At 45.6% G+C, this 17455-nt stretch overlaps 1 protein-coding gene across 1 annotated transcript in view; it reads left to right on the top strand.

Moving 5' to 3' along the window:
- The first annotated feature begins 390 nt into the window (after positions 1-390).
- Positions 391-17455, top strand: part of LOC144767523 (G-protein coupled receptor family C group 5 member C-like) — a 41889-nt gene continuing 24824 nt past the window's right edge. The window contains exons 1-2 of the mRNA XM_078650947.1: positions 391-523; positions 13677-14812. Coding sequence (XP_078507073.1) covers positions 13681-14812 — 1132 coding nt within the window. The 5' untranslated portion in view covers positions 391-523; positions 13677-13680. The remainder of the gene's footprint in view (positions 524-13676; positions 14813-17455) is intronic.

The raw sequence follows: 17455 nt of genomic DNA, 5'->3' as shown, positions 1-17455 counted from the left end.
TTCACGTTTTACGTCTTTCTCTGAGTCAGAAGAAAAAGTACTTAAAATGTTTCATTTCCAACAGTTGCGCAGTTTTCAAATAGATTTCGAATTCATTGTATATTTTTGGCATTTACATCTGCTTGGCTCGATTTTATCGACGGTCATTCGGAGTTTTTTCGGCCTAGATGGGGGTAGTTGTCAACCAATCAGGTGGCAAGAACTGTCTTTGGAGTTTCTATCTACAGTGACGTCGGCCTGCCAGATGGAGTTTTTTTGAACGTCACTGTGAGGTAATCATCTGACTGGGGCGGGGTGAGGGGGGTTCCAGTTCTGTTGTTGTTCCAGCCAGAGCACCACACCCCGCTCTCCCCGCCTCCTTCTCTTGCTCGCTCAAGTGACTGAAGGTGACTTGAAGTTGAAACGGGCGAGCAGAGAGGTCTGCAGGCGACGCGGTTGGAGCTGGTGCTTCGAAATGAGTGGGGCTGGAGGCTGTGTTCAGTGACGCGAGAGCAGAGGAAGAAGCAGTCAAGAGAGGCAATATGTAAGTAAAAAACATACAATGGGGGCTATATGTGGGGAAAAGAGACGTGATGGGGAAAGAAATGTCAATGAACTGAACGAACGAGTGAAATTAACGTGAACAACTAGAAAGGACATTGGGACAAACAGAGTGAGTGAAAAAGAGACAAAAAGTATGAAATTTAGAAAGTGCGAGTGAATGAACGGAATTGTGCTAGATACAGAGACTATTTTAAGAAAGAAAAAAACGAAGAAGTAAGACATGAACGGAAAAGGTGTACAGTCATAGAAGGAATAATTACAAGAAAGAGCAGTAACGTGAAATAATAGAAACGAGAAAAAGTAAAAAGAAAGAAAGAAAGCAAGAAAGAGCAACAGTATTAGAAAAAGGCAAAGCAAAAGGAGAAACACAGAAAGAAGCAGAGAAAGGCGAGGAGAAGACTAGAATAAACACCTGATGTTGAGAACATGAAGGAAAAAGAAATAAGAAAACGAAATACAGAACAAGAGATAGGAAAAAACTAAGGACGAAAAGGGAAAGGGAAAGAAAAGTGGAGAAACAGGAGAGAACTTGAAAAAGAAAAGGTATGAATACATATCCTGAATCCAATATCTTTTTAGACTAAGCTAAAAGATACATTCGCCGTGATCTGCAGTACATCTACAAACAAAAGCCCATGTGGATAATTTGGGATGTATTAAATTGCGAGTCCGTTACCCGAGCGTTCACCTATGACGTAGGTATTTTGGGATGCGAGGTGACACCGCCACGAGACCATGTCATGAATGCATAAATACGTATCCCTATAAAAAGAAGACAAAACACGAGATAAACAACATCCCTTAAGGGAAGTTTCGTGCTGTGAGCCGCAGGGAGGGCTGTCGGAAACACCTACAGAACTGACATTTTAGAAACGCGTGGCCTGCAGGAAGGGCCCTGGGCAACTTGCAGAACAGAGCCTGCTTGCGATTGTGAAATGTGTGGGGTCGAATCTGCCCTCCAGCGGAAGGAACGCGTCACATTGTAAATGTGCGCAGCAGGGGGCGCCATGATTACAAGAGTGGGCACAATAGCACCGGAATACCGCCTACGGAGGGGTGGGGGCAGTCTGATTCTTTCAGGCAGCCCCCATGCAGGTGTTGCTTGGGGTGTGGCTTGTGCTGCAGGCCGGGGAGCTTTGTGTACTGTGCACGTGTGACTAATTTAAGTAAGAAGGTTATTCTACTGTTTGTCCTTTAGACGATCCGGGGAGGGAAGAGGGGAGCTATTTATTAACCAAGGAGTAGGAGGGGCAGTCTGGCCTTGTACCCCAGGGGCAGTCCCATTGCAGTTTGCACATCACCTCGAATGCTGCACCGTTCATGCAGCTTCAGACCCGGAGCTGGCCTCCCCCGTCTGGTCTGAGATATTGGCTCAGTCCGCTTTCTCTTTACAAGTGGTAAAAATGCTAAAGTGTTCTGAGTTCTTTTAGCACATTCTCACTACAAAAATAGATTAAGTGCGGGACTACACGTACTACATTGCATGGAAAAAGGAGCACCGGTGACGACATTTTGCATTTTCTATTGTAAAAAAATAAGTCTCCACCACCCAGAACGCGTACGGGAGTAGATAAAGTTGGCCCCTAAGACCCGTGAGCCCGGGTGCGCTGCACCTGCTGCACTATAGATGCCCACGCCCAGGGCTCGAGTCGGGGTACCACGCAGGTGAACGGCGTCCCCCCACTTATTTTACCGGGAGCGCGATAACAAACTACTGCCAGAGTCTAATGTGCATGTGACACCTCGTTTGATCTGTAAAATACAGTACAGATGAAGTGTCTCAGCTGTATGTCACGCGCCGCTTCTCTGATGCAATCACATCTCAGGGGTGAGCGAGGGGAGGCAATGAGTTTGATGGTGCAAGCCACCTTTCGTGACGTCACTTCCGATCCTGACGTCAGTGTCCCCCCACTTCTTTCTTTAGGACTTGTGCCCTGCCCACGCCCCTGCTCATGCACCCAGGTTGGCCAAATACGAACAGCGCAAGCGTCCTTACACATAAAGAAGCAGGAAGCGCAAACATCTCCATGTAATCATCACTCATGCGCACAACAGGCAAAACACAATCGCCAACAGTTGGGGCGAGTCTCGGCGTCGGCGCAACATCCTGTGATTCTGGGCAAATCACTTAATCTCCCGTTCCCATGAACAGCGCCTTGATACCCTCACGGGTGATAAGCAGCACTATATAAATAAACAAACAGTGTAAACAGCCCACAGTCAGCCACGCACACCACGCTTTCTGTCCCGTTGTTTTAGGGTGACAATATCCAAGGCCCTAGCTATCAATAGTGGGACCCAGTGGCACGGGAGACCTCCATTGGAAAGAGGCGAGGCAGCACGTGAACTACTGTCATTGGTTTGATGAGAGGGTCGGTATAAATGTGAGACTGCACAACATTGTGATTAATGTGCTTGCTCCCCCAACTCTCTCAAAAACGTGCACATATATTTATTTTAAGGAAATATTTCAGGGTCCCGAGACAGTCCTTCAAAAAGTGGGATTGTCTGGGCAAGTCCAGGACATCTGGCACCCTACAGGGAGGGGATTGCCGCCACTCTGCCCATCTTCAAGTCCTCTCCCCAAACAAAATCCATAGTCAATTCAATTCAACGTTAACGTATTTATCCCAGTTTTAAAAAGCCTGATATGACAATAGAATGATGCCTTATCATAACATCATTGGAAAAATGACGCAATGCAGCTAAAAATATGAATTGGATAAGTATAAGGTATAAAGGCGCATAAAGGTCAGCTGCTTAAACAACCCACTGAACTACTGGCCAACAAGATCTGATAGAAACAAAAGGTAGGTAGGTCAGAGGTCGCGTGGATGCCACAGCTTGTCTCCAGGCTGCTTTGCCTCGGGAGAAGTCGGAAAACTTCCCCGTCCTCGCCAATGGCGAAGTTACCTCGATTCGCGCATAGGCCTTCTGCAACTCAAATACCTAGTAAGACGGTGCCTTGTGATATTTTGTAAACTTGGGGCAGTGACGGAGTGCCTATGGATCACCAAACATCTTTGGTACCTGAGGGTTACAACTTACTACTAGAGATGCATAATATTACCTGAGGGGGAGAGTATTGAGCCTTGAAGCTGGGCACCATCCTGCGTAGCCCTGGTGTGATGAGATGCTGGTGTGATGTCAGCAACTGTGCCCTTTGCTAACATAGCCCTATCAGAAGGAACAGAATAGTAAAAAGCGAGACTTGCATGGAAGGCTCCTCGCAGTTACTTTACTGTTTGTTTTTTTCTAACCTCTGAAAAGATTACAGATTTTCAGTATAATAGCTAATATGTAAATTATTTCCATTTAGCTTCATTGTATGTAAATATATCTTACTTTGATTGCCTGAGCATCTGGCATGATGAATCGGCCTGTTTTGGTCCTATGCCGGACACCTCATACTTGACCATAAAACAATAAAATAAAGCTTTCCAAAATTGTCATATTGGCAGTTCTGGGAGTATTTGTGACAAATAAAGCTTAGGATGAACTGCATTCCCATTTTAGTAGCAACCAATGAATTGGCCTCATCAACAAAGAATAGATAGCCCCAGATGTTTGTACGCATGTTAGATGGAGGGCAACAATGTAATGTCTCCTATACCTAATTACTACGCACTCAAATCACACAAAATACAAGAACCTACACATCATAGATGTAAGCCAATAATTTGATTCAATTAATGCTTTTCAGTAAATTAAAATAACGGATAGGAGTTTGCAGTACAAGTATTCCTTGCCATCCAAGTAACTCAGAAGGAAAGTATGCAAAACCGTTTCGACCAGAAAGCAGCTTCATAACTGCTGTTCAACCCCTCTAGCTCTTACATCTGGCAGGTGTTGACACCATCCTCCATGGCCGCCCAGACTCCACAATGGCACTCCTTTTAGGGACATCCTACACACTGCATATGTCTTATCAATGGCTTGAAGAAGTATGATCACATCACCCCCATTCTGACGGAGCTCCATTGTCTCCACTTGCCAGCCCTCACCATCTTCAAAATCAGTTGCATGAGTTACAAAGTCATCACTACTAACATCCCTACTTTGTTTGTAGACACGTTCACCGTCTATGGTGGTTCTTGGTACTCCAGCAGCCAGGACTTCATGATACTAACAAATGTAAAGAAATAAAAAAACAAATCCTGACTGATAAGGTTATACTCAGGTTAGTTCCTAAGATACTTTCCCGGTTCCATTTACAACAAGAGGTTATTCTCCCACTTTTTCCTGAGGGAGGTGATGATCAGGTTCCATCCTCTTTGGATGTGTGGAGGGCTCTTCAGATATATATGCAATGCACAAATGACTTTCACCTTTCTACTGCTTTGTTTTTCTCTTTTGGCAGTTTTAATAAGGGTAAAAAGTTTGCTACCTCAACACTCAGTAGATGGGTGCGTCAGGCAATTTGTTAGTCTTATAGGTCCTTGGGTCTGCCTCCTCCAGTTCAGGTTCCGGGGCATTCTACCAGGTCTGTTTCAGCTTCATTGGCTAAGGCTGCAAGGGTTTCTGTTCAGTAAATCTGTAGAACTTTCACCTGGTAGTCTCATCACACTGTTATAAAGCACTATTGTCTATTGCATGCTTCAGTGGATAATTTTGCTGTTGTGAAGGCAGTGAAGCAGCTCTTTGGACCAACCCTCTTACCAGTTGTCCTCCAATGGACCCTTTCTTTCCCGAATGAGAGGTGATGGGAGTTAACATTACATTAATCAGTTTCAGTCAACAGTGTAACCCATTTGGATACACAATAAGGACCAGGAATAGGTGACAATGGTTAAGAAGCCTATTACAAGTTAGCAATCAAGTTAAGGTAAACAAATCTCAGCACCATGCTATAAAGATACAGAAAAACACTGGGACACCCAACCGCCTAAAGAAGTTAAGATGTACCGAGTGAGACAAACTAGAAGTTCAATCACAGCAATACAAAATATCAGTAGTAAGATCTGGTACTCAGAGAAGAGATACGGGTCCTCTCTTCTATACATGAGTAAAATCTAGACTCGTCTAAGTTAAAGTTCAAACTAAGGAGGACAGTTTAAACCCTAACGGATCTCAAAATCCAGTGAAATGCAAAAAAATAGGGAAATACAGTGACGTTCAGAGAGTGAAAGAAGGTGTCAGCATTGCAGAATCTTGATCAAGAGTATTCTTGGGTAAGATAATTTTGAGTATTAGCCTAAGCCACACTCAGCAAGAATCAAAGGGAATAAGTATAGGGGTCCAAATCTTTCACAGTCCAAGGAAAGTGGCAGCCAGCTTAGACAGTGTAGACCCTAGTTATTTACACTCAAGTACCACCCCATAGTTCACATCATCAGGGGCTCCATTGTCCTTTTCCACTTTGACGTTGTAGCTACAACATTTAAAAAACGTACCACATTGAACATGGGAACAGCATCCTCCTTGCTCAACCAGGCCATGTTGTAATATTGCTGAACAGGACTCTTCAGTTATCACTCTGGCTCTCCATGTTTCTTTACTGTGTTAACGACAATATTTTAAGTGAGATATACATAAGACATTTGTGCACACATTACATAAATCCATTATCGTTTCAAGAGTAAACACATTCTAAATAGGTGAGGATGGTTTATTCATCAATTCTCCACAGGTTATCTCATTTAATACAGTTAAGGCACAGAGTGCTATGTATAAATTCTATAATTCTGCAGTGGATGCACTTCAATAATAATGTCAAGTGCGAAACCTTTATCATTAATGTTGTTAGGCCACACAGGAAACGTGCTAAGTGCACATTTATGTTATGCATTTGTGATGTGTAAAGGTGCAGTCAAAATGACGGCGCTCCAGCAGCAATGACATAAACTTGATTTATTAAAGTATTGGTTTTCCTGCTGTTTATATTTCAAGTTTGGTTTGTTCGGCTTGTAAAGTCCTCATATAGTAATGACTGGGACGAGAAGGTCCTATGTGGGGTTAATTAACCATTACTTACCGTTTAACTTCATCACCCCGATTAAGGTCTTCCTCTTCTCAGTCATGTCCCTCCCACCTTCCCCATTCCGTTGGTTGTCTGGTCTTGATACTAGCAGGCGTGGAGTGGGAGGGGCTTTAAATCAGTAAATAAAAAAAAAATACTAGCATGTTAAAGTGTCTTTTGGGAGGTGGACCGCCTCATATAGTAATGAATGGGATGAGGAGGACCTTAATTGGAGTTATGAAGATTAACGGCAAGTAATGGTTCATTCCCTTCCTTCCAACCAACAATGCAAAGACCCCACAAAATTCTGCATAACATATTACCACCCAATATGTAAATTCTACATCCAAAATACGGTACCTAAAGAATGTACAAATGCACACGCTTGAAAACTGAAGACCTACAAAGAAAACCACAACTCAGATTCAAGACCCAATAAAATGCATGCAAATGTGAAAGGACAAGACCATCTACCACACATTCATAAATTGAAATAAAAATCCCAAGGTCCACCCACTGCATTGCATACAAAGTGAAAGCATGTAACTACTTCCACTCTGCATAGTGAAAGAAAGAGTGAGCGTAACAGCAGATCGACTCAAAGGGTTTGATCGATCAACCACACATGGGAGTCTTGATATAGTACCACACGCACTGAATGAGAGTCTAGAAAGAGGAGCTCCTGAACTCTACCCTAATCAAAGAAAACCATCTCCCAACGCTAGGATACTGCAAGAGTGGGGGCAAGGGCTTTAAGTGGGATGAAAAACCTGGGGCGTCTCTCAAAGGGGTGTGGCCAATGTATTTAAGGGTGTGGCTTAAAAACACATAAGCTAAAAATCTGTGCTTAGCACAGTGTGCCACCCGACTTGTATTTTGCTGTTTCTGTCATTGCATCCAGATATACGATACAGCAAGTAGCATCATACCTACAAGAAGTCAGGACTATTTGCTTTGTCAATGGCTGTTAGTTGCAAAAGATAAATAAGCAGCAACTATGGCTTGTATATAATATTGAAAAAGCTTCCTCTTAAAGCCCAGGTGACACCACGACGATGTTGCTGCGCCTGAGTTTCAAAGAGAGAAGGGAATTCTAGAGTGAAAATGACTCTTCAAAGGATATCCCTTCCCCTACCCTCACCTGGTATGACGTCATGTCGTAACTTCTCCACTAGTGAGAAATTACCAGTGTGAGCAGCGCAAATCGATGTGCCAGCTGTCACTGCAGTCTGGAAAAAAATGGACCGCCTGTGCAAGGGCACAAAACAGAGCCATCCCGGACGGATACAAGATCACCTGGAGGGACCGCGTCAACCAGACTGGAGGAGGCATCGCCATCGTACACAAGAACACCATCCGCATCACGACCAACTCCGACGACACCCTCACCGCCGCCGAACACCTCCACTTCCCGATACACACCAACCCCAAGACCACCATCAGAGGCACCCTCATCTACAGACCCCCGGGACCATGCACACAATTCAGCGAAGACATCGCAGACTTCATCAGCCCGCACGCCCTCCCCTTCGCTGACTACATCCTCCTAGGGGACCTCAACTTCCACCTGGAGAACAACAAGGACAGCAACACCACCACCCTGCTGGACAACCTCGCCAACCTCGGACTCAAGCAACTGGTGAACACCCCCACCCACTACGCCGGCCACACGCTTGACCCAATCTTCTCCTCCAGCAAATACATCTCCTTCAGCCACTTCACCGGACTTCATTGGACTGACCACAGCTGCGTCCACTTCAGCTTCAAAAGAACCATGACCCACCACCACCCGCAACAGGTTCCTCGCAGGAGCTGGAACAAGATCACCGCCGACCAGCTCACCACCTCCCTCAGCCAGAACCCTCCCGCCAGCACAACGGACCCCAACGAAGCAGCCAGCAACCTCACACAGTGGATCACCAACTGCGCAGACGACCTCGCACCACTGAAGACCCCTCCCAGCAGACCCGGCAGCAAGAAAGCCTCTTGGTTCACCAACGAACTCAAGAACTCCAGGAAGAACTGCCGCACCCTCGAGAAAGCCTGGCGCAGTGACCAGACCACAGACGACATGACTGCCCTCAAGCACGCCACCCGCAAACACCACCAGCTGATCCGCACCACCAAGAAGACAGCATTCAAAGAACGACTGGACAACAACGCCCACAACAGCAAGGAACTCTTCAGGATCGTCAAAGAGCTCTCCAACCCCAGCGCGGAAACAACAACATCACCCCCTCGCAAGACCTCTGCGACTCACTCGCCTCGTTCTTTCACAGCAAGATCCCGACATACACAACAGCTTCGGCGCACAGACCATGCACCCAACCTCCGAACCAACGCCCCCCACCACCACCCTCCGCGCCTGGACCCCGGTCAGCACCAAAGACACTACCCGCACGATGAACACCATCCACTCCGGATCACCAACCGACTCCTGCCCCCCACCACGTCTTCAACAAGGCCGACTCCATCATCGCACCCCAACTCCGGGACATCATCAACACCTCCTTCAACACCGCCACCTTCCCGGAGAGCTGGAAGCACGCCGAGCTCAGTGCCCTCCTGAAGAAACCAACAGCGGACCCCACCAACCTCAAGAACTACCGCCCCATCTCGCTCCTCCCTTTTCCTGCCAAAGTCATCGAGAAGACCGTCAACAGACAGCTTGCCGCCTTCCTCGAGACGAACGGATCCCTCGACCACTCGCAGTCAGGTTTCCGAGCCAACCACAGCACCGAGACCGCCCTCATCGCAGCCACTGACGACATCAGATCCCTGCTCGACAACGGGGAAACAGCGGGCCTCATCATCCTGGACCTCTCCGCAGCGTTCGACACTGTCTGCCACCGCACCCTAGTGCAGCGCCTCAGCAACATCGGAATCCAAGAGAAGGCACTGGAGTGGATCATCTCGTTCCTCGCCGGAAGAACCCAGAGAGTCCGCCTCCCCCCGTTCAGATCCGAGGCCACCGAAGTCATCTGCGGCGTACCACAAGGATCATCACTCAGCCCCACCCTCTTCAACGTCTACATGAGCCCCCTCACAGCCATCGCACGCCAACACAACCTCAACATCATCTCCTATGCCGACGACACCCAGCTGATCCTCTCCCTCACCAACGACCCCGCCACCGCCAGAACCAGCCTACACGAAGGGATGAAAGACGTCGCCGAGTGGATGAAGAACAGCAGCCTGAAACTGAACTCAGACAAGACGGAAGTCCTCATCCTGGGATCATCGCCCTCCGCCTGGGACGACTCCTGGTGGCCCCCTGCCCTGGGCACCACTCCCAAGACAACGGACCACGCACGTAACCTGGGCTTCATCCTGGACTCCTCCCTCTCGATGACCAGACAAGTCAACGCCGTCTCATCATCGTGCTTCAACACCCTGTGCATGCTCCGAAAGATCTTCCGGTGGATCCCCACCGAAACCAGGAAGACGGTCACCCAAGCACTCATCACCAGCCGACTGGACTACGGAAACACCCTCTACGCCGGAACCACAGCCAAACTTCAGAAAAGACTCCAACGCATCCAGAACGTCTCCGCACGACTCGTCCTGGACATCCCCTGACACAGCCACATCTCCGGACACCTGAGAGACCTGCACTGGCTCCCCATCAGCAAGAGGATCACGTTCAGACTCCTCACCCAGGCACACAAGGCTCTCCACGACCTGGGCCTCAGGTACCTCAACAACCACCTGACCTTCTACACTCCCACCCGCCAGCTACGATCGACCAGCCTCACCCTCGCCGCCGTTCCACGCATCCGCACAGCCACCACCGGAGGAAGATCCTTCTCCTACCTGGCAGCCAAGACCTGGAACTCCTTCCCCACCCACCTCTGGCTAACCCAGGGCCATCTCTCCTTCAGGAAGCAACTCAATACCTGGCTTTTCGAGCAGTAGCGGACCCCTCTCCCCCAGCGCCTTGAGACCCCTCCGGGTGAGTAGCGCGCTATACAAATGTTATGATTGATTGATTGATAGAGCCCGATAGAGACCCGTTTCGAGGCCCCCTTTAAAAAACTGCCGGTGCTCAGCAACGGTGAGACCCGGCCTACTTAAAGCCCTGGTGGGGGCACTAATCCACATTAGTACGGTCCTTAACAGAGCCTCTAATGGGTATTGGAAGGTCCACTGCCATGCTCTGCTCTACACATTAGAAAATCCATCTTCACGGGTGCACCATACAGATTTGCACACACTCATCACGGGTCAGCTACATCAGTAAGTATGCAAGCCGGGCCCTTGCAGCAAGGTGTGTGCCTAACACCCTAGGAGGGCCACGTTAAGATAGCTCAGTGGGCTAATGCATCAACTCTCCCATTACATATTTTAATCTTCCATCAACTCTTAAGGAGACTCTGAATCCAAAGTTACAATTCTTTTATCACTACTTCCTCCCTTTACGTAGCACACTGAGGCGCTGAAATGGGCACGTGTGACTCACAAAAATTAAATGGATGCAGAATCAAACTGCGGACTCCTGGCAGATGCACTCTGCACCCCTTTATTCGAATGGCAGTAAAGTTAATTTCTGCTGACGACAAGCGACGCTTACCATTTATAGGACTACCAGGCAGCGTCCTGTGGCAGAAAACACAATATAAACCACGAGCTGGGAAAGGGGGCAGATCTGGATGTTTACAATCCCCGGGGTCGACTGTCGTCAGCAGAGCTGGTTTCCTTGGAGCAGGACCACACACCCTGGATTTGAACCTGCTAGCTCTGTTTGCACGGCGAGGCTTGAAACAATAGCCGAGGGTGAGCCATCACCCGCAATTCGGAAACAAAGGCCAAGCTCCCATAAACCTCCCTTGGCTTCTGAACTGTGACTATATGCAGCCCTGCCTACTTGTTCCCACCTCTTAAATAGGCACTTTCAAGCCCCTCTCGCATCAGTAAAACTAGGCTGGCCTAGCAGTTTTATTTATAACGTGTACACGAACTGCTTGGCAAATACTACAGGGTCCCTTCAGCTGCACAATGCAATGCCATGGGCCGCCTATCAAAATGATGTTTGGGGTCAACCATATGAATTTCATCCCAGTCAGCATAAACAAGCACAAGCAAAGCCAATAGTTGTGTCCTTTCTGAAGCATGTTAATAATGTATTTGTCTGGAGAAGGTGGCTTCATGGGCTTGATTCCAATGCACAGCCAGTACCCCTTGCTCCTGGCTAAAGCTGTGCTGTGTAACTACCAAGACATATAGACAGATATGTGGTGTGATTGACGGCTATAAGTTAAGGCAAAAGGAAACTTGATGAGTGAATTAGACACACTTGAGTTTTCGAAAGAGGAGTCTATTATTGTGTTTGCACGTGATGTAGTTCTTTCCTGTAGGAGTTTGTGTAGTAGATGTGCAGGGGCCGGAAGAGCTAGGGAGGTGCTGGCAGTGTGAGGCCCAGAGTCAGAGGCTCTCTGCTCCCAGTGGATTGCTCGGAGAGCTGAGAGAAGTAAGAGAATCACAACCGAGAGCGTTACAAAGCTGCAAGAAGATTACGTTTTCTGGTGTTGGGCTATTAGGCTTCAACTTCACCTATTAGCCTCGATCTTAAAATGTCTAATGTCTGTATTACCATCAGGCTACTCATATGAAGTTCTTGGATCTGTGTTGATTTGAAGAAATACCAAAATAAGAACATTCTTGAGTAATCATGTCGATTTCATAGACCAAGACTTCAAATTAATTAGCCAGGCCTTAGTACTATCAAGATTTGTTTTTGGCAATTCGCTGCTTGAAGGCATCCCCAACATTCACCTTGCACCTATCAGAGCTGCCCTACATTCATTCGCCAGACTGGTCACAGGTTCCAGAAAATTGAAATATATCTTGCCCATTCTCATCTCATTCAAGTGATTCAATACAACCATATCTACCTCAACCAGAAACTAAACATCTCTGGAGGGCATAGCCATACGAACAATGCAGACACTCAACACCTGGAAAACCCCATCTTTAAAAAAATCAAAGCACTGAAGCAATCATTTTCAGACTGGACATCGAGAATCTGGAGCTCCACCCCCCCCCCTCCCCAAGAATTGAACACCTTATTTTTTCAATACCACCCCCGGTCCCTCTATGCTAAGATCTGTGTATAAGTCGAAGCCCACCAGACAACACAACTGTCTAGTTTACAAAATACATCTTGGGAACATTCAGAAAGATTCCCTGGAAATGCATTCCGACAGTTGCTTACCATTGGCATTCTGGTTTGTAACTCACATAACCTAACTTTCTTTTTGCTATCTTTATTTGCTTTAGGCTGTCCAGCTTGAGTACATTCATTCTAAAGAACAAAGCCTTTTTGCGTAACAGGCCTGTAAATCTTGTTCTTATCTTGCCACATTGTTGTGCATTCAAAGACAGAGGTCATATGTCAGACTCTGTCTTCTGAGGGGGCTGGTGTTTGCTATTCTTTCCCTGACTTCAAAGTTAGAGGATTTATGTGCCAATGTTGCTGGATACTGGGGTCAGGAAAGGGTTTTTTGCTAGCACAGAATAGCATTTAAATGACTGTGCAAGTATTTCAGAATATATTAGAATTAGTTATGCACAAATAATTTTTTGTTGTTGCTAATTCTGAAGTGTGTTGGAAACAAATACTTTATTATGATCAATCAATACATGAGGTAATGTCTTTTCTACGAGCTATCATGTGTATGCTGTATAATTTTATTAGTAAAACGGTATGTCTGAGCAAATGTAATGGCAATTTCATTTGAAAATATGTTGTTTCTAATAGCAGTGTGCTACCATACAATGCATACTCCTCTCTACGCCACTCCACTCTGCGCCACTTTACACCACTCAATGCCACTGCAAAGTGAAGGTACTGAAAAGGAAGAAACTGAGAAGTGCTGTTACTTAATACCGGCGAGTACAGACCCATTTAAAGCCCTGCATTTAATGGCATGCAATGCCCCCAGACTAATTAACATTGGCTCACATTAATTCCTGTACATCCATAGATTTTAAGCAGTCTGGATATGCAGCTTTCTTCCCAAGTCACAAAAGGTAAAACTGAAGACCACAAAAATACTTTCTGATGTGTGCGTTTATATTGAATGACCATGTTGATCCTTAGCTGCCCTCAAATCCATTGATATTGTGTAACTGTCAAATAAATGTGTTTTTAATTTTGTTCTCCCTTTTTTTGTAGCGTAATGACAATGTGTTCTTCGATATGGTACCTCATGGCGCTGACATGGTTTTTGACACCCAACCATGGCCTGAAAGCACCTAGCAATTCTTCCTCTCAACTGTCACCCTTCCAGAGTCCCAGTACTCTATCAGAAGCCTCAGAAGGTAATGTGTCAATGGCAAAGACTGCCCAGAACATATCAATGACACCAGTCGGCTGCAAGCCAGGGGTTGACCCAATATACTTTAGACTTTGTGACCTGAGATTGGCATGGGGTATTGTTTTGGAGACGATGGCAGCACTTGGAATTCTCTGCACCGTGATCCTGGGCGTTGTGTTCCTGGCGCTTGCCCCTTTGGTGACAAGGGATCAGCGAAGTGGAGTCTTGGTGATAAACTTCATGTTTCTCATGGGTGTCTTTGGCCTCTTCTCGCTTGTGTTTGCTTTTGTCGTGGTGCAGCATGAGGTCAACTGTTCGGTACGGCGTTTCCTTTTTGGAGTACTCTTTGCTCTGTGCTTCTCCTGCTTGGTGGCTCATGCTGTCCGTCTGAACTACCTGGTCTGGCGTAACCATGGGCCACGGAGCTGTGCTGTCTTCCTGCTGGCTGTTTGTCTCTTCCTAGTGGAGACTGTGATCAATATGGAGTGGCTGTTGATCACCAATGTGCGGCATAACCCCCTGGCACCTGACCCATCAGGAAGCCCTTGCAATATTGCTAAAACGGACTTTGTGATGGCACTGGTCTATGTGATGTTCCTTATAGCTGGCACACTAGTAAGTGCTTGTTCGGTGCTGCATGGAAACTACAGGCAATGGAAACGGCATGGGGTCTACATCTTGGTCACAACCGCACTCTCAGTGGCCATATGGGCCACTTGGATAGTGATGTACCTCTACGGCAACGAGAAAGTAGGCTCTCAGCCAGCCTGGGATGACCCTGTGCTAGCCATCGCCATTGTTAGCAATGGGTGGACCTTCCTCCTCTTCTACTTCATCCCAGAACTGATGGAGATGGCCAAACCAAGGTACCAATACGAGGCAGAAAGCAGCCTGAGTAACCACTGGCTGAGTCAGTTTTCACCATCGATAATATTTGACAACAAGGCATTCAGCATGGAAGATGAAAACCAGCAAGAAGGCAGAGGACCAGCAGGTATGTTACATCAGTTATTCATAAGTATGGCAAGATTTTATAAGTATTGAAAGGTTTTGATGTTGACGGATACTTGGGATAGGAGCATTTATTCAAGGAGATGATGGGAAACAGGTGGGCGATATCTCATTACAGAGGTGGGCTTACCTATAGTAGATTGGATATCTTCCTTGTTGAGGCTATAGTAAAATAATTATCTGAAAGAAAAGAGCAAAAATAGTTCTGGAAAATGGAACAAAGGGGGAATTAGTAAAGAAAAAGGTGGGTGGAGGAATAAAAGGATAAAGAGTAGAGATATGAGTAATCAAGGCAATGAGGCGCATAGAAGTTTGAGAAATGGGGCAATGAAGATAGTCAAACTAAGTACCCACAGAGAGTAGAGATTCTGGAAGACCAGAGCTCTCCTCAAGGGCAACATGATCCTAATTCTGATTTGTGTATCATTATGGAGATTATAAGTAAAGGAAAGAAATAGTCAAAATTAAAACCATTAAATAGAAGTAGTCTGCAAGGTGTATTTCAGAGTGTTAAAGCACTTACAGCCATCTCCTCCAAGGATATCAGTAGAGTAGGTTTCATGCAACAAAAGGAGGGTAATGGCATTACAAAGATAATGTTTCAGTCAAGGCTGATAAAAGATTTAATAGTGAAGGAAGAAAAAGAATTGAATAGCAAAGGACTAAGGTTGATTTCAGATATGAGAGGTGGCGAGACGTCACGTTGCAACATTTTTCTATTACCACACTTCACTATCGGCAAAACAAACGAGGGAAGTTTGGCAGGTGAGGCAGAGATGTAAAGGAGAGCAATTTTGTAAAGAGGCAAAACGCAGAATGTTAATAAGAATATGTAATGATCTTATGGAGCACAGAACCATGGCGAATCACCAAGAAGGCAAGAATGTTTGGGTGGCTGAAAAAGAGGAGGGAGGCATAAGTTATATAGATTAGGAGAGGGCCATCTCTCCATGTGGCCTAGGAGTAATACGCTCGAATGCACATTGGCTGAGAAGGTTAAAGTCTTGAAGGGTTTTTACAACTATATATTGAAGCAATAGGAAATACGCAGAGGTGCCAGACAAGAGGGCTGTTATTATTATCCTCACTAAGGATTGCTAAAGATATAAAATCTCTACCCTCAAATGAGAATGGTTACACATCTGTAAGATTGATCTCTATCAAAACTCTATAAATGTGGACTATTTGATCAAATTTAATTTATACGTTCATTTGAATGATCCTGGGAATAATGAATCCCAGTTAAGTTTTTTCTTAGATGATGTACATGTATGTATACAAAGGGACTGCTGATTATAGGTGGGGGTGGGGGGCATTTCAATGCTGAAATCAATCCAAACAAGTCTTGGAATAATTGTACTGAACTCTGGAAAGCCAATAATGTGACAGTTGCAATTTTTCATCCTAGTAGGTCCCTAAAGATGGATAAAAAATGACTGAAGTGATGCAAAACTTAGGCTTGATCTGTCTAATGGGCGTAGCCAAAATGATATACCAGCGGCCCAGACCTTTCGAATTGGTTCCCAGGAGTGTCCACTTGATTGCTTGTTTGCACCACAGTGGCATTTTCATTTGTTCACGGACTTCAGGTTACTCTAGAAAGACGACAGTGACCACCTCCCAATTCAAGCAATATGCCAACTTAGGCCTGTTATGGAAAACGATAAGGTGGTAATTACTGATATTACCCTTCCTAGAAGGTTAAAAGCCAGATTAGAGGAAAAGGAGCTGAATATGCTAGCCAATCTACAATTAGAGCCCATAGGAGAGGTGCAAAAGCTAACAATATTGGTGGCAATCAAGTGGTACTCTGAGCTAATGGGAAAAGTAAACAATTGTATACTAGCAGAGCAATGGAAGATAAGAAAGGGGAACTCCATTACAGGTCATCAAGAATTCCTGCAGAAAATGTGGTTTGACCGTAGTTGTCAGAAATTATATAGAGTAAAGGTTCAGAAACTACATAAAATCTACAAACAAAAACTACAAAAGCAAAAAACGAATGGCTTTTTTATAGTATTAACTGGCAGGAAATGTTAAAAGAGATTGCAAGCAAAGACACTAAGAAATTTGGGAAATTGGTATATCAAGGAATGGGTATTGTTTAACCAAGGTCTGATTGTGTGGTCTCAGAGGTGACCTGGACATAAAATTTAGAAGACAGGTATGTAAAAGATTATCCAGTCCCGTTTAACGGGGGCTATGAGGCAGATATGGAATTTTTATAAAGCCTCATGGTGAAAGACATATAGGAGGTTAAAAGTACCTTGTCTTTGTCAAGAGCAGTGGGACCTAATAACATTCCAGCTACATTGGTGAAAGTGGGCATCAAATGGTCGAGGAAAATGTTCCATATGTTGTTTAGACCAGTAACCATTTTAGGATTAACCTAAGAGAGTTGAAATTGGGTAATAGGTAACCCAATTCACAAAAAAGTCCAACTTCCAAACCAAAGAATTATAGGGTAATCAGTTTAATGGATGTGAGGGAGAAGGTTTTAGGCACATTTGTTTTGAGAAGACTCAAAGATTGGATTGATGAAAAAGCTCTCATACCAGTAGAGCAGGGAGTCTTCAAAAAAGTTCACTCAACTCTGGACCACTGCTTTAGCCTGTGGGCGCTTGAT

The sequence above is a fragment of the Lissotriton helveticus genome, chromosome 7 (assembly GCF_964261635.1).
Source record: "Lissotriton helveticus chromosome 7, aLisHel1.1, whole genome shotgun sequence".
NCBI classification, from domain to species: domain Eukaryota; kingdom Metazoa; phylum Chordata; class Amphibia; order Caudata; family Salamandridae; genus Lissotriton; species Lissotriton helveticus.
Note: the sequence above shows the minus strand (reverse complement) of the source record. Positions and strands in the feature narration are given on the sequence as shown.